This window comes from Muntiacus reevesi, chromosome 20 (genome assembly GCF_963930625.1).
Source record: "Muntiacus reevesi chromosome 20, mMunRee1.1, whole genome shotgun sequence".
NCBI classification, from domain to species: Eukaryota; Metazoa; Chordata; class Mammalia; order Artiodactyla; family Cervidae; genus Muntiacus; species Muntiacus reevesi.
Genome location: NC_089268.1, coordinates 28,628,917 through 28,645,173, shown reverse-complemented (window position 1 = coordinate 28,645,173; position 16,257 = coordinate 28,628,917). Strand labels below are relative to the sequence as shown.

At 53.5% G+C, this 16,257-nt stretch overlaps 2 protein-coding genes across 14 annotated transcripts; one reads left to right on the top strand and one right to left on the bottom strand.

The window, feature by feature from the left end:
- Positions 1–672: 672 nt before the first annotated feature.
- BAG6 (BAG cochaperone 6) lies at positions 673–11,964 on the bottom strand. Of its 11 annotated transcripts, none has more exons than XM_065911966.1 (26): positions 11,721–11,963; positions 10,943–11,063; positions 9,811–9,928; positions 9,501–9,697; positions 9,210–9,263; positions 8,971–9,045; positions 8,183–8,421; positions 7,523–7,652; positions 6,712–6,909; positions 6,251–6,503; positions 5,818–5,895; positions 5,599–5,706; positions 5,366–5,478; positions 5,170–5,257; positions 4,731–5,014; positions 3,707–4,004; positions 3,389–3,558; positions 3,149–3,202; positions 2,915–3,017; positions 2,703–2,827; positions 2,397–2,543; positions 2,233–2,292; positions 1,977–2,120; positions 1,786–1,893; positions 1,145–1,291; positions 673–853 (listed from the first exon to the last, which is right to left on the bottom strand). In XM_065911966.1, the coding sequence occupies exons 2-26, from the start codon at positions 11,048–11,050 to the stop codon at positions 758–760; spliced, it is 3,495 nt and encodes a 1,164-aa protein (XP_065768038.1). In that variant the 5' UTR covers positions 11,051–11,063; positions 11,721–11,963; the 3' UTR covers positions 673–757. The 11 variants fall into 11 exon arrangements, with proteins under 11 accessions (XP_065768038.1, XP_065768045.1, XP_065768046.1 ...); XM_065911973.1 differs by having other exon boundaries at positions 11,698–11,861; XM_065911974.1 differs by lacking the exon at positions 11,721–11,963 and adding an exon at positions 11,541–11,689.
- Positions 11,965–12,077: 113 nt separating this feature from the next.
- Positions 12,078–16,121, top strand: APOM (apolipoprotein M). Of its 3 annotated transcripts, XM_065911979.1 has the most exons (8): positions 12,469–12,761; positions 13,693–13,796; positions 14,167–14,214; positions 14,595–14,749; positions 15,036–15,109; positions 15,203–15,301; positions 15,500–15,598; positions 15,990–16,121. In XM_065911979.1, exons 3-8 carry the CDS (start codon positions 14,200–14,202, stop codon positions 16,013–16,015), a joined length of 468 nt encoding a protein of 155 aa, XP_065768051.1. In that variant the 5' UTR covers positions 12,469–12,761; positions 13,693–13,796; positions 14,167–14,199; the 3' UTR covers positions 16,016–16,121. The 3 variants fall into 3 exon arrangements, with proteins under 3 accessions (XP_065768052.1, XP_065768051.1, XP_065768050.1); XM_065911980.1 differs by lacking the exons at positions 12,469–12,761; positions 13,693–13,796 and adding an exon at positions 12,078–12,461; XM_065911978.1 differs by lacking the exons at positions 12,469–12,761; positions 13,693–13,796 and having other exon boundaries at positions 13,948–14,214.
- Positions 16,122–16,257: the final 136 nt, after the last annotated feature.

Sequence of the window (16,257 nt, the reverse complement as noted above, 5' to 3'; positions counted from 1 at the left end):
ATTAGATTGTCAACCAGTGTCTTTACATGGCTTCTCCAGCAAGATATTCTGAGTCATCCGGCCTTTCACGTCCCTGAGCCAGCATTCCAGAAGTCTCGGCAGATACTGCAAAGGTTATGACTTGGCCCTAGGTTTCTGCCAGGTTTTGTTTGTCCAGCACCGGGCTAGCTAAAGGAGGGGGATGACAACTGCTTCTAAAAAGAAATAGTGGACAGCCCACAGCTGTGTGTCACTTTGGTCCTGACTGCAAACCAGAAGTGTCTTTATAGTCACAGACTGATCAAACAGGAACAGTGGGTGAACAGTGGGCTCCTTGAACTGGGTAGACCAGTTCCACCATAGTCAAAGTTGGCTGAGTTACCCCGGTACTACTGCCTGCAAGTCAAGCCAAGATTTAACATAGGTCTGCAGCTACTTGGCAATTAAGTGGCTTTTTTACTGTTTTGAGAGCCTTATCCTCGTATGCACCTGAGCAGGTTTCTTTCATCACTTTTGCACACAAGTATTCCTTGATAATGGCCAACTTTAAAACAGGACACTGCTCATCTGTTCATGGTGAAATGTTAAAAGCTGTCCAGTATAGCTGGGTTGCTGGAAATTAGTTTATAAAACCAACTTCATAGAAGATTAAAGTGTTTGCACTATTTAATGAAAACAATTTCCAGACAAAGAGCCAGGAAAATCTGACTTTTTATTTCTTAAATACTGTGAAGGAAGAGGGGGGGAAATGGTCCCCTGATGATGGAGGGCCATGGAGCTAGGGATCGTCAGCAAAGGCCCTCTGGGCATTCGGGAAGCGCTGGGGGCTGTAGTTGGGGTCTTCCTGCAGTCGCTTTTGTATGTCAGCCCGGAGCTAGAGAAAGAGCAAAGGAGGTTGAAGTGGTACAGGTGCAGCCCCTAAGACCCCAGCAAGCACACAAGCCATCCCCTTGGAGGTACCATTTCCCCCACCAGCCGTACACTGTCCAGGAACCCAATAATAGCATCACTGAGCCTTCCCAGGTGCCTCCAGGAAAAAAAACATTTTAAAACCAAGTGGTAGTCCCAGACTCACCAGTTCACCTCAGAAGGGATCCAGGGAAGAGGGACCCTAGCCCAACCCCTCCCACTAGACCATCCCTATGCTGCTTCAAGGTGGGGGCACCTGCTGCCTGTAGCTCTCCTGAACCTCTGGTGCCTCCAGGTCCCGGCTCAGGCTCTCGGGGCTCGTCAGGGGCCGAGCTCCGGCTGCCTTAGCTGCCCGGCTCACGGCCTCTGAGAGAAGCAGCTGGGGGCCCTCACCCTGCATCGTCTGGGGGACAGGGGGTTGAGAGGGAAAAGAGGACCAAAGTCAGATCCAGTGCCACCACCCAGCTCACCCCTTGCATGAGTCAACCACTGAGTCTCCATGCTAGCGGAGAGAACGGAGACAGTCCAGGTGTAGTTTTGACAGCAGAAACGCCTTCCTAATTTTGTCCAGCTCTGGCCAAAAATGGCATTCGAATGTGCTGGACTTGGTCTCCAAAGCAAGAGGGAGAGGATGGGTCAAGCCATCCGGCATTCTCAGCTAGCCCACAAGAGGATGCCTGCCTTAAGAAAGATGCGCCCTAGTCAAATGGGGTTTGGGCAATTGTAGGATGACAAGACTGCTGGCAAACAGCAATGCAAAGGTCCCAGAAGGGTTTCCTTGTCAATTAAATGAGGGGACTAAAAACTAGGATGAATTCCTCTCTCTAATTAGTTTGATTCTAAGCACAACAGGGGAAATAGGATACAGAGAGATTCTCAGGGAAGAGGCAAACCAACCTTGCGTCTCTTGGCGGGCATACCACTGAGGTAGGCATCGCTCAGGGGGGGCTGCGGTTTCACCTTGCGCTGGCTCTGAATGTCCTGCTGGATAATAGGGACCCATTCCTGGGGAGGGAATGATGATCAGAAAGTAGCAACCACCACAACCTTCAGCTGCTTTAACCCACCAATCCCCTCCTGACACTCACTGGGGGGACTGCAGCTGCCCAAGGTTCTGTCTCAGTGGACGCGCCATCTTGTTCGTCTCGGGAGCCCCCCTCAGGAGCAGGAGGTGGGCCTCGGGACATGGCCTCTTCTGCTGTTGTTCCAGGGGCCGGGGAAGCATTCTCCCGCTGGGAGTCAGACAGTGGGAAGACCCAGGCTTCAGATTTCTCAGCCTCCAGCCCTTCCGCCCAGCCCTCCACTCCATGTCAGCTGGCTGGCTCCTCAACCTCTCCCTGGTACCTGAGGCTCAGGGGAAGTTCTCTCTGATCCCTGAACTTCCATTGGCTCCTCAGGAAGTGTCTGTGAAAGGGGGCAGAGAAGGAGAACACCACAAAAGACCCTCTCTCAGATCTCTCTGGTTCCCTCAAGTCCCCTAAGCCCACAGCCCAAGAGGGCCCGCTTACCTGAGGGGGATCCCCAACCCGGCGAACATATCTGAGAATGGCATCAGGGCCTACAGGCATGTGTTCCAGTACCACCTGCAGTCTCAGTCCCATCATAGTGGTCAGCCAGCTCACCAAGGATGGATTCACTCCACGAGACATGCGACGCTGGGGGAAGAAAGCAGACTTGAAACAAAACCCTCAACTGGCCTTTGAAAGGCACAAAAGCATAAACGGTGGCAGTTTGGAGGAAAAAATCTTGCAGGATACCAAAGAAAACCTGAGAAAAAGCAAAATGCTGGGGATCTGGGGCTGAGTAATGCTTACAATTCGGCCATTGATGACAGCAGCAAGCTCCATCTGCTGTCCCCCCAAGCAGTGCAGGTTCAGGGCCAAGCATTCAAACAGGCCCTGGTTACACAGCTCCAGCAATCGGGCCCCAAATCCACTGTCTGTGGGCAACACAGAACAGAATACTGGTACCTAGCAGCCCTGCACATCCAACGTGCCCCCTCACCCTGGCTCAGCCAGCCCCTGACCTGTGCAGTGCATCACATGAGCAGCAATGCTATTAAATTGCTCTTGGAGAAATTCCAGGTTTGTTCGGATGATGTCCACACCTGGCTGAACTTGCACCAAAGACTGTGAGAGAAGACACACAGAGACCCCCAAATCAGAAACCCCGACAGACTGGGAGTTGGGGAAGAAGCAGCTGGAACAACCACCACCCTGACCACAGTAAGGAAAGGAGCGGCTGGGAAAGGGATACTCACAAAACTCTCCCGCACATATTCTTCAAGCCCCGTGATCAATGCGTGGGTTGCCGTCTGCGGGCGGGTGGAGACAGCACAGGTTAGAACAAAACCCCACCCCTCAAGACATGGCCCCCTCCTCCCCTACCAAGCCCAGAACTTTGGCTGGGGCAGTCACAGCTTTAGGCAAGGCGTAAACAAAGTCAGAAATAAGGAACAAAAGGTGAGATGGAGAACTCTGGGCCCAAGGTCTTCATTTACCCGGATGTTACCAGGTGTGGGCTCCTGGCCACCCAGGTAGTGCTGGTGGAAGAAAGACCGCAGCTGGGGCTGGAGTCGCTGCAGGGGCTGGAAATGCCCGTGGAGCAGCATCACCACATCCACCATGGAAAAGTTCTGGCACAGAAGAGAGAGCAGGGCCCCGAAGAATCCTAGGGACAGGGACCGAGGTCAGCAGTGGCCTTTACCACCGGGCCTGCCCTCCAGCCCATCAGCCTCATCCCACCATCAACAAAGGCCACCCACTCTCCCCTGGCTGCCCCATCTCTAAAGAAGGCCAGGGCACCCTTATCTGCTCACCGAGAGCCCCATCGGCCCCGGGCTCAAAGATGTTGCTGGACCCACTGAGGCGCTGTATGAAAGCAGCGATGCTCTCACTGCTGCCAGCCCGCGCCCCCAGGGAGCCCAGCAGTGAGCTCAGCACACCCTGCACCACTGAGGTGAAGAACTCCAATGGCAGGCTCTCAGGACCCACGCTGCCAGGACTCCCGCTGCCACCAGAAGGGGACCCCGGTGGGGGCGCTGTCTGCTGCTCTGGGGCCGGAGGGGGTGGTGGGGGTGGAGGCGGAGGAGGAGGGGGAGCAGCTGTTTGTGTTGCCTGCACGAGAGAGAAAGAATAAAGAACAGAGGGTGAAATCAGAATGAGGACATAGAACAGCAACATGCTTAGCTGCTCCGTCAGTCGTGTCCGACTCTGCAACCCCATGGACTGTAGGCTGACAGGCTCCTCTGTCTAAAGGGATTCTCCAAGCAAGAATACTAGAGTGGGTTGCCGTGCCCTCCTCCAGGGGATCTTCCCAACCCAGGGATTGAACCCAGGTCTCCCGCATTGCAGGCAGTTTCTTTACCAGCTGAGCCACCAGGGAAGCCCGTGAACACTAGAGTGGGTAGCCTATCACTTCTTCAGGGGATCTTCCTAACCCAGGAATCACACCGGGGTCTCCTGCATTGCAGGCAGATTCTTTACCAGCTGAGCTACCAGGGAAGCCCCAAAACTGGCACTGGGGAGGCACAAATCCACAGGGGTCTGGAAGGTGTGGCGCTGTTCCAGTCTTTGCGCCTTACAGCAGAATACACATGGCGGCTTCTCCTAAGCTGAGTCAGGTTGAGCAGTTACCTCGCTCGCTCTGAACAGGTTAGCTCAGGAAAGCAGTGACACAATTACTGTGCTTCTCTCTCCCAGCCCCGTTTTCCTCTATCTACCAAATGGAGGGTGCTGAGACAATCAATTCCCAAGACTCCTTCCCAATGGCAACAAGACACCCAGTACCTGGCTGGGCTCAGGAAGAGGAAGGCTGAAGCGGAAAGTCAGCCAGCCACTCACCTGCAAAAAGTCTGTCATGCCCTGGAGAAAGGCGGGCACACCAGGCATCGCCACAGTAATGGTGGGAGAAGCCACACCAGGCCCTCCAGTTCCCGGCCCAGCAGGCCCCAGCAGGTTCCCCAGGAGCTGAGAGAACTGAAGATCAGAGGCGGAGGCTTGAGGGGGCGGAGGCTGGGCAGGCCCCCCGGGGGCAGGGCCAGCTGTGGTAGCCGTGTTGGTGGTACCGGAACTGGCTGACGCAGTGGCAGGGGCTGGAGGTGGAGCCATTCCTGGGGTCCCCTGAGCTACAGAGACCAAAAGAAGACAGCTGAAGGCTCAAGGAAAACAAGGCCCCACAGCATCTCCATTCTGGTCTCTCCAGTGGGAAAGCAAGAACAAAGGAATATGGAGAGAACTGGGAAACCGCTTCCATCTGAGGTGGGGAAGGACACAGACTCACCCACAAGGACAGGCTGCATAAGAAGCTGCCCCACGAGGCCGCTCACCATCTGGGCTAAAGAGGCGTTGGTACCCAAACCAGCGCCCGGCTGAGGGGAGAGGACAAGGGCAGGCTTTCAGACTTGACCTCTCCACGCCCCGCCACAGGAGTTTCTCCCCACACTCTTCCCCGACAGGACTCCCCCACCCCTACTCACCAGAGCCCCCGAGACCGGGGGCCCCCCAGGATGGGAAGGCCGAGCCTGTGGAGGGGTGGGCCGGGCAATCACCAGCCGGGTGGGAGCTGTTGGGAAGCCTGGCACCTGCTGTCCTGTGGGTGGCAGAGGGGAGAGACCGAAGAGGGCTGAGGGCCCAGTCATAGCAGGCCAGCAGACGGCGCCCACCACCACGGACCGGGCCCCCCCCCAAGGCTTCCCCTTCAGGTTGTTACCTGCGGCCGCGGAGGCAACAGCCGCCACCATGGCCTCATGAGTGATCTGGTGGGCGACGGCGTGCATGAACTCAGGGGGCAGGGAGGGCAGCTGGATGAGGGTGGAGCCTGGGGGGTGGGTCTGATGTAACCTTGACCCTGGACCCCCTTCAACCCACCCACTCGGTCCTACCCCTTCTCTGCCCAGAGCTCGGCCTGCTCTGATGCCCTCACTCTTACCCAGGGTCTGGCCATGACCAGGGGGTCCTAGGGGGCCAGTGGGAGCACTCGGAACTCCACCAGGCTGTGTGCCAGAATCTGGGCAAGGAGACAGAGACAGTGGCTCTGAGACAGGCGGGACCAAGGCCTAACTGGATCCTCCCAAGATCAGCGTGCTTCAAGCCTCCACTCCCCCGACCAGAAAAATGGCCTTTCACTCCCATCTAAATGGGGAGGAGATGCTCCCTTCACCACGCACACAACTCTCTGAGGACAAGCTGTTCTTCCTGCCCCTCCCCACACATGCCAACTTAAAGAGCCTGTGCTCTGATTCCTTGGCCACCGCCATCAGCCTTGGCCTCTCCTTTCCCACCCTGGCACCCCCACATCTCAGCACCAACCCCAGACCCCTCCTTGTGCTGCTCTGCTCTGCTAGCAGCTGTTCCCAGCTCACCTTGGATGTTCATGTGCATCATGACCACGGGTTCCACGCTCTGGTGGGAAATCCGGATGACCCTCGGGTGGCTGGTGGTCGGTGGGGGAGCCGGCCCTGGCGGGGAAGCCCCCTCATTTGAAGACTCAGCGGTGGTAGAAGAGGGGGCCAGGGACGAGGCCTGCCCAGCACCAGCGGGAGGTGCCTCCGCACTTGGAGTCGGGGGGGGCCGTGTCCCATTCCCTGTCATGGTCACAGTGGTCCCCACATTGATCTGGACAACAGAGACGATGGGGCAGACGTGAGAAAAACACGAGAGCCTAACCCAGAGCACCCCATGATACACTTCTAAAGTCTCCTCCATCCTGGGTCACCATGTTTCCCAAGTCTGCTCCCCTCCCAACCTCCTTGGAGCCCAACAGCCACGATGGATCACCATCACCAGCCCCCTATCCGCCTATATCCAGGCTCCCCTGATCCACCTGGATGGGGATGGCCGCCTGCTGGAGCACCATGGGGGTGGTGTAGTGAGACATGGGCCGGACCACGTGCAGATGACGAGGGGGCGCACAGGCCAGATTGCAACGCAGGTCAGACAGCGCCACGAAGGTGTTGCCCAGCAGCCGCAGGCTCTCCCCCACCAAGTTGATCAAGCGCTGGTCCTCCTCACGGCCCTCTTGCTGTACTCCCCAGGGCCAAACACAGAAAAGCAGAAAGCATTAGGCTAGGATCCACCTTGTTAAAAAAGTAATGCCTTCCTGAGATTATCACATCCTCTATGTCTTTTGAAGAAGGAAATGGCAACCCAGTATTCCTGCCTGGAATGGCACTCCAGTATTCCTGCCTGGAAAATCCCATGGACAGAGGAGCCTGGCAAGCTACAGGCCACAGGGTCACAAAGAATTAGACACGACTGAGCAAGTTGAGCGCTATGTCTTTAGGTACATCCTCTGAAGCTTCTGTAGACACCAAATCTTTGCAAGTAAGCTCTATTTTATACACACAAATAGCTTCCTTTGATAATAAATCCTACAATGAATCAGTAAGTTATCACCTGCTAATCTCCCTTACTTTATAAACTTCCTAAGTAACTCATTTAGGTGATCATGAAAGTGCAAAGACAGTGAACACCATAAAGATGTCAGGGAGAAAAAAAATCACTTCCTTCCTAATCTAAAGAGAAACTACTCTGTAGAAGATGACATCTTTTGGGGCGAGGGGCAGGGGGAAGTGATCTACATTTCACCCCACTCCATCTGGGGGTGCTGGAGGTGAGGGGGTGGGTGGGCTCACATTGTTGTTGTAGTCCGTGGTGGCAGCAGCGCCCAAAACCTCATAGTAGCGCTGCAGGAAGGGCTGGAGGCGGCTCTCAAGCCGCTGCAGCTCCTGAAGCACCTCGACGTACTCCGCAGGCGAAGGGTGGCTGGGGGCAACCCAAAGTGGCCGTGAACCAAGGCTTCCCTCAGATTCCTGCCCTTGCCACCCATACCCCAACTCTCCCTGGCCTCCCAGAGCCCCAACCCAATTCCCCCACCCCCCTCCCCCGCCTGAAACTAGTAGAACTTCTGTTCTTTAACCTCATGCAGGGGGGAAGATGGACAGGAAGAGACAAACTGCTTTCACCCTTCCCACCACACAATCCTGTACCTACAACGGCAAAACACTAACTCTTAAAAACCAGATGGGGCCTCTGGGTCCTCAGGGGAGAGAATCTTGCCACCTCCGGGAGCACCACGTGGAGTTCCTGACCCGAAGGAGGGCAGTGCCTCTGGCTCAGTGGCCAGCCTCAATCTCATTTACCTATTCCAGATCCCCTCCCTGCCCATCAACACTAACCACAAGCACCACCTCTGAACAATCCTTTTTCTCTCATCAGACCTTTTCCTGGTCCTTACACTTCACTTAGAATCCCCAACCCACCCCCACCCCCAAAAGGTGCCCTCCCCCTCTCACTTGGGTGCATTTGTCTCTGGGGCAGATGCTGGGCCCGCTGGGGCTGGGCCTGAAGGGGTGAGCTCCGGGCTCTGGGTAGGGGCACGCTCCTCCACTTCTTCCGCCTCCATGGGCTCCCGAGGAGGCACTTCACTTTCAACCGGTTCTGATGTTTGGGAAGTCAAGGCCACCGGCTCTGGGGCCACCGTCGGCGTCTGGAGAGGCGGCTGGCTGTGCTGGGCTTGGGCCCCGCCTCGGCACTGAAGCAGGGGAAGAGTCAGGACAACAAAGGCAACATGAGATTGCAGCAGATAACTCAGGTCAGAGCAGACTGAGTGGAGAAGGGGCACTAACTAGGCTTCCTGAAGGCAGGGCTCTGCATCTGAACCTTTGACTCCCTAAACCTTACACAAATTAGATGTGTGACAAACACCTATGATACTTACAAATAAACTATTAACAAAAACTAGGGACTGCAGTTTCCTAACATCCAAAAGAAAAGAGGAAAGGACACTGGCTGCAAACACAAACTAATGGAGCTAGACCATCCCAGCATCAAATATGATAACCAAGGAACAGAAAGGCAAGAAATCCTTCTTTAATTGCAAAGAGAATCAGCAGGGACAGGACAGCCTCAAAAGAAAGATACATTTTCTGCCCAAAAGAGCGAACACTGCCAAGAAGAGATTAGATTAAGAGGGGAGAACCCAGTGGACGTGAGCAGTCATGCTCTCATCCCCAGGCTGAGACAAAAGGGGTAGGGAGGAGGGAGTGAGACAGGCAGACAGTGGCCAGCCTTGCCCACTCACCTCCATCCGGGAGAGTAAGGTCTGTATATCCCTGATCATATGCTGAGCCATCACCAGCCGCACTCGGGGCTCACTCTACAATGAGAGAGGGAAAATCAGGGCAGGTTGGAGATAAAGCCACGCGCTCCATTAGCTACTAAACCAGGACCCAGCCCCATCTCCTCAGCCAGACCCACCCCCCACTTCGTGGCCTCCTTCTCCCAGATCCCCTTCCTTGACCCTCCCAGGCCCCGTGATACCTGAATCGGGGCCTGTTCCATGTTGATGTGAACATCCACAGCAGAGCCGTCACTCTGGGGAAAGGGTAAGGGAAGTTGCTCTGGGAGAAGCCAAATACTAAGGCCCCCACACTTCCAACTGATTCTCTAGAGCCCGACCCCTCTAGCTCCTCAAAGACAGAGGCCGTTACCAGACCAGAAGGCCCACCAAAGCCCATCTAAAGACTGAGACACCTCTCTTATAAACTCTTGGCTGCTACTACAACCAAAACTGCCCCCACAAAAACCCTCCCATGAGGAACACAAGCTTACGGGAAGATTGAAGGTTCCAACCATGACATAGCTGTTGGCATTCCGGTCATGGACAGAGGCCCCAGGCCCCCGAGTACCAGATGGGGGTCCCCCACCATGGGTGGCTGAGGTGGACCCTGTTCCAGAAGACGCTCCAGAAGGGAGCTGAGTCTGAGGAGGAGCCCGTTCCACAAGGTGAATAACCTTTCCCCCAACATCTGCAGAAAAAAGATACACACCAAAACATTACATGATCGGGTAAACCCATGGTCTCAGCTCATTGCTCTAGACAGCAACCTCAAGCTCCGCTCTGCCTCCCCCACCCCCTTACTGTATTCTTGAAGCTTCTTATCATCCTGCAGAACTCGTCCCTGGTAGATAAGCCGTTGTTTCTCAGATGGGATGCTAACAGAAGCAGCAATATGCTCCTTAAACTCCTTTACATTCATCTGTAGGGAAGAAGCAACATGACAAGGAATCAGGGAATGGAAGAAAAAGGAAGGACAGAAGAAGGACAAGTGACTTGTAAGGGGTAAAAACCTTCCCATCCTAAAATCACTACCCATCTGTCTTAATTGTGAGGTAATTATTGAGCAAAGCCGTGAACTAAGACAATACTTGTCAAAATACATACAATAAATGTAAGGAACTTCAGGTTTATAGGCCCAGGAGAAAACTACAGGGCTGAAGAGCAGAAACACCAACTGATATTCTCTCCTCTCCTTCTCTGCCTGGCTCCAAAAGGAAATGTGTGTGCCTAGATATACCAGTGACCCCTCCCCAAACACAAAATGATACAACACTGTAATCTCAAAGATAAAAGCAATGACAAAGAAGATGTGGTGGAGAATCAGGTTAAGGAAGGCAGACTCAAGCAAGAAGGGGCAAAATCAGAAAAATATTTTTCCTAACTAGACAACTGACTTGTGAGAAGTACCCAGTTGTTTACAAACACCTAATCACAAAAGCCTACACAGTCTCTTTAAATACATGTAACAATGTGTTTAAAACTATGGCTCAACCTCCTTACCAATCTATTAGGGATCTACCTACATTATGAACATTATGGGATCTGACTTCTATCCTTTAAAAACACAGCATAGACCTCATCAGTTTTTAAGACACTCTTCTACTTTAGGTCCTAGTGTTCTGTTTGCCTTTCCAAAGGCAGGAGCCACATCTGTCCCTTTGGGCTGGGGCTCATCTATCATGTTGGCATACAGATTCCTCCTTCCTTCTTTCCCTCTGCATTGAGTTTTATCGAGGCGGAGGAAGGCAAAGAAAATCGACCTCACCCAACAAAAGCCAAAGAGGAAAACATCAGAAAATGTTCTGGCTACAACATGAACAAAAGAATCAATGAGAGAAAATTTGAAAACCATAATATCAGGCTCTTCTCTCAAGATAAAGAACCTGTAAGAGGAAGAGTTAATGGGTGTCTCCCAGAAGTACTGAGGTCTCACCTGGGCCCCCACAATAAAGGTCCGGGTCTGAGAGTCCAGGGTCTTCACCAGCACCTCCAGGCTGTCAGGTTCCTCCATAGTGGTACTGGTACTATCGTTGGGCTCCATGGCCGACAGCTCTCTAAGGAAGAACGTTAGGAGGAGGTCCGCTGTCGCCTAGAGCAGATTTTTATATACCCGGAAGCCTCCCCTGCCCGAGACTCCGCCCCATACCTAAAGAGTTTCTCCCACACAAGCACACACACTCACACCCGCCCCCATCCCCCTTCTGATTCCGGGGCACAGGGAGAGAAACACAAAGGGTAAGAGATCGACGGCACAGGGAGCCGGAGGGCGGCAGGTGGGAGGGGCTCAACGACGCCAATCACAGTAAGGGAGGGCCAGTAGCGCTAGGAAGACGGGAAGGAAGGAAACACGAGACCGGTGTCATCACCGCTCGCGGTAGGACAAGGGCTCGAGAAGTCGGCAAACCCCGGGGACAACCAGAGAGCGAGGGTCGCGCCAGACTCTGCGGAGAAAGTGGTTTCGCGCACGCGCGCCACGCCACGCCCATCGAACCCGCTTAAGTCACTAGAGACCCGAAATGACGAACACTCACGGGGGGCCAGATCGGCGAGCTGTCTCGCTCTTCCACGTACCCTCGGTGCTCTAGCAGGTCGGCACAACCAACACACTCCAAACACATACACACACTCCAAACACACACATACACACACCCTACCACCCAGCTCCGCCCCCGACTTCCCCCACGGTACCGTCACTTCCGGTCTCCCCCAACCTGCCACCGACGGCCACTTCCGTTTCCCCGATAGTTTTGGGGATCTCGAGGCGGTACTTCCGGCTCCCCCCAGGTCCCCAAGCTTTACTTTTGTGGGGCTCTTCCAGAAAGTCCGCGGCCCCAAATAGTGAGTTTCTGGGGGCGAGACGGGCCGGGGCCGGCCTAGATGGGAGGGAGCCGAGCACCCAGAAGAGCCGCCGCCACCGCCGTCGCCCGGGGGACCGTACTGCGCCTGCGTGCGTCTTACTACGCATGCGTGCACTCTTGGGCACCTCCCCACCCCAGCCGGCGCTGTTCTTTTCTCCCCTGCGCGCGCTTAAGCAATAGGGCGTTGTGGTGGCCGCTATAAATGCCTGAAAAAAACACTACGAGATGGGACTGTTCGACTGCCTCGAGAGAGGCTTTGAGCAGTTGTGTGAATCTTGGAGTCTGGAGACTGGGGATGGTGCCTCGCTGATGTATGCTGAAGTCTTGGTCGGCAGAGAATTTGAGGCGGCACTGTCCAGGGCACCTAAAATTCTGTCTTCTCTTACCATCGTCCTCGCTGAGCCACTCCTTCGGCGCCTCCGGAAGTCACCCTTTCCATAGGCGGTTGGAGGTGGTTCTCGAGCTGATTTACGTGCGGTGGCGTCGTTGGGCCTGACCTCGGTTTTGCCCGGTGGGCGTTTTGTGGCGCCATGTTCTTCCCCGGCGGTGTGCCGCCGAGGGGATACGCCATGTTTTGGAGAAGCGAAGGATTTAGTACTTTTCAGAACTTTTGTCTTAAAAAGGACGACTCCGAGTTTCGGAATTGCAAACAAATGGGATCAGACTGGAATGAAACACAAGACTCTGACCCTGGGGGATTGAGAGGGCCTCCTAAGGGCTTCTACAGGCGGAAGGTCCGGTAGAGTTACCGTCCCTCTGCCCTCTTCTCCCTCTTCTCGGCCAAGGGCCTGGGCCCCACAGTGGTGCCGCTCCTCCGGCCAAACCCGTTGCTGCCGGTGTACCTGCCTTCGCTGCCTGTCCTTTCTGGGACTTGTAGCTTATACTTAAGTCCAGGTACTAAAAGTTTTAATAAGCATCTGTATAGTGAGCCCTTAGTTGGCGCCAACCAGTTTGCTGAAGGTTTAATAGCCTTACATTTAATAGCGTCTCAACATCTAACTATTAAATCCCTTTTATGGTGAATGTCAGTGGCAGAACTGACAAATCCAGGCCTACCAGACTCCCTTGCGTCAAGCACTTCTATTTTACTGCCCCAATAGCTTGCATTTTAGTTTTTTGTTATAAAAATATAATGAACCCTCAGCTATTCATCACCCAAATTTTATTCGTTAACTAGATCGCAAGCCCAGAGCAAGCCTCACCTCTCAGAATAAATCTTTATGGCAGCCTGTGGGTTATAAATAATCCATAAAGGAAGTCCCATCTTCTTGGCACTGGCCAATGACTGCCTCTTGACAATTCTTTGCCTACCTCCTATTACGTGAGAACGTAATACCCACGAGAGACTAGTAAGTGCTTTACAAACATTACTATTAATTATAGGGAATACTTTGGATTTATGTGCAGGCCTTTGCTAAGGGCTTTATATGCTTTAGCTCTTTTAATCCTGTGAGACTGATGATTTGCTCATTTTATACATGAGAAAACAGGCACGATTAATAAAATTGTCGAAAGTAAGGGTTTGGACCCACCTTGCTTGACACCGCTGTCCATCCTTTTTAACCACGAGATTCTGTAGCTTCTTGCAGTAATAAAAATTAAGTGAATGAACTCGTGTGTCCGCAGACTTTTCTGGAGGGTGTACATAGTTTCTCCAATGAACAACTTTCAGAGAGAAAGCCTCCCATCCACATACTTCAGCACCTGGTACATACCTGTTGTAAAGCACTTACCAGGTGGTATTGCAATGATTTGTTTACACAGCTAGTTCTCTTTGACTGACTTCTTCAAAGCCAGGGACTATGGCTTACTTTTATGTTCCCAGGGCTTAACCAGTTCCTGACAAACAACTGGAACTCAAAAACAGTTTGCTCAGTGAGTGACTGGTAGGATCAACCCATCTCTCTTCAGTGCTGCACAGGACAGCAGATATCCCAGCTCAGGGTTTGAAAGATCACCTGGAGGTCTCAGCTGTCTTACTCCTGGGAGACCCTGGACATGCCAGGATGTACTGTGGAGTGGTTGCATTTTGAAGAGGGGGAGGAAGTCCTGAACACTGTAAGTAATCCATGGTTGGGTTGGAAAACAAGATTGAAGTTACTCATTAGCGGGTGAAAGGGTCAAGGGTCGAGGCAAGGGGGCTGGAAGCAGACTATACTGAGCAAGCGAGCTGGGGAGAGCAGTTAAGGCACCAGCCACTCCACGCAGAGCACCAGCTCCCTCCTGCCTGAAGATGTTCCACCACATTTGGGCAGCTCTTCTCTACCTCTATGGCATTCTCCTTAACTCCATCTACCAGTGCCCTGAGCACAATCAACTGACAACTGAAGGAATGGATGGGAAAGAGGTATGCACTGAGCATGTGGCAAGCTGCTGAGTTGGGGGTGGGGGGGCTCTGATGGACTAGGGTAAGAGGCCCAGCATGACCAGAAAGCCACACTGGAAGGAAGAAAGGGTGTGAGTGTTGTGATGATGAAAGCAATAAGTAAAATATATATATATGTAAGTACCATGGCCATCAATATGAAGACATGTAGAACTGGAGGGTGGGGTTTACTGAAGAGGAGCAAAGAGGAAAAGTCATTTAATGACTCCTTGTCATGGATCCAGTCTTTAGCTGGGAAAAGGCAGCCAACACCCTCATCCCTAAGTATTGTCCTTCTGACTGATGAAGAGGTTGGATTCTGTAGTGAGACCCACCTTCTTCTCCCTTCGTTGTGTCTCCAGTTCCCAGAGCCCCACCTGGGCCAGTGGTATTTTATCGCAGGGGCGGCTCCCACCAAGGAGGAGTTGGCGACTTTTGACCCTGTGGACAACATTGTCTTCAACATGGCTGTGGGCTCTACCCCCATGCAGCTCCAGCTTCGAGCGACCATCCGCACGTGAGTGGTGAGGAGGCAGAGGCACCAGTAGGTGTGGTCTCTGCCTAAAGTGTGAGCACCCGCCCACAAAGAGCTGGGCTCTTTGGCATACCCATTATTCTTGGCCCACTTGAGTTCAATAGGTTTTTTAGTTTTCCTCCGGAGAGAGATGGACCTAACCATCCCTTCATAACTTGAAACCCAAGGGGACCCAGGCTTCCAGAAAGAGTAAGATGAACTAGAGGCTGGTATTGAGTGGTTGAGGTGTCACTCAAGTTTTTCCTCCTTGCCACCACCACTTCTGCAGGAAAAATGGGCTTTGTGTGCCCCGGAAATGGATCTACCACCTGTCTGACGGGAGCACAGATCTCAGAACCGAAGGTTGGTTTTCTCCAGCCCTCACTCTCCTTAGGCCCCCTGGGCTTGCTTGCTTCTGCATCTCTGTCCTCACACTTTCCCCCCCAACCCTGACAGGCCGCCCTGACATGAAGACCAAGCTCTTCTCCAGTGCATGCCCACGTGGAATCATGCTGAAAGAAACAGGCCAGGGTTACCAGCGCTTCCTCCTCTACAGTGAGTGGGGAGGCCAGGCAAGAAGATCTGGGGGGAAAGAGGGAAGGAGGAGAGATGGGGGTTGGAAGGAGACAATAGAGTCCCTTTCTCTGGGTCCTGTGACATCATCCCAGGAAGGGCTGGCTGCTTCCCTGAGGTCCTCACCAGGGGCCATGCTGAGAAGCAGGGGCTTTGATGTGCCTGGCCCTCCCTTTCCAGATCGCTCACCCCACCCTCCTGAGAAGTGTGTGGAGGAATTCCAGTCCCTGACCTCCTGCCTGGACTTTAAGGCCTTCTTACTGACTCCCAGAAATCAAGGTGAGGGGGTAAAGTCTTAACGGAAGACAACTAGGACTCACCAAGTCTTCAGTGAGAGCTGGATGAAAGGGACTCAAGTGATGTCATCAGGGGGCATAGCCAAAGGCTGACATCATCACACTGGCTATGTTGACACTTCCATTTGTGTCATAAACTGATGGTACCAGAGGGAGCCAGGATGGACTCTGGGCTATTGCAGTGGATAAAAGGGGCAGAAGATCAGACAGGGGGCAGAGGGTCAGAGGTCTGCAGGGGAAAAAAGACCTCAGAGACCCCTTCTCTGACATGGAGGCATGAGAGACTGCATTCTACCTCATCCCATTGCCATCAATCTTGCCTCTCTCCCTGGGTCTCCCTCCTGTCCATCCTCTTTTCTCTCTCCTCCCACCAGATGCCTGCGAGCTGTCCAGTAACTGACCTGTGGCTTCACCTATGCCCTCCAGATGGATACAGCAGGAACTTGTATGGTGAAGGGAGAAACTGGAGACTCCCAACTCTCTTTCAAAAGTAATAAAGATGATTTTTCCAATCCTCGTCTCATTTGGGGGTTTGTCTCCCAACATCAGTCCCACTCCCCTCATTTCAGTCCTCCCCCTGGACCTTTTCCCACCTCAATCCCCAGTTGGACGGCGTCAGGAAGGACACTTGAGCGGTGGTAA

What these genes read in the sequence shown, in the direction of transcription:
- APOM (XM_065911978.1), top strand. Translation starts at nt 14,101, where the DNA reads ATGTTCCACCACATTTGGGCAGCTCTTCTCTACCTCTATGGCATTCTC. An exon ending in CTTCGAGCGACCATCCGCAC is followed by an intron (nt 14,750 to 15,035) that starts GTGAGTGGTGAG and finishes CCACTTCTGCAG; the next exon opens with GAAAAATGGGCTTTGTGTGC. An exon ending in CCAGCGCTTCCTCCTCTACA is followed by an intron (nt 15,302 to 15,499) that starts GTGAGTGGGGAG and finishes CTCCCTTTCCAG; the next exon opens with ATCGCTCACCCCACCCTCCT.
- BAG6 (XM_065911966.1), bottom strand. Translation starts at nt 11,050, where the DNA reads ATGGAGCCCAACGATAGTACCAGTACCACTATGGAGGAACCTGACAGC. An exon ending in TCATGTGATGCACTGCACAG is followed by an intron (nt 2,828 to 2,914) that starts GTCAGGGGCTGG and finishes TGTTGCCCACAG; the next exon opens with ACAGTGGATTTGGGGCCCGA. An exon ending in GGGTTGGGGATCCCCCTCAG is followed by an intron (nt 2,293 to 2,396) that starts GTAAGCGGGCCC and finishes CCCCTTTCACAG; the next exon opens with ACACTTCCTGAGGAGCCAAT.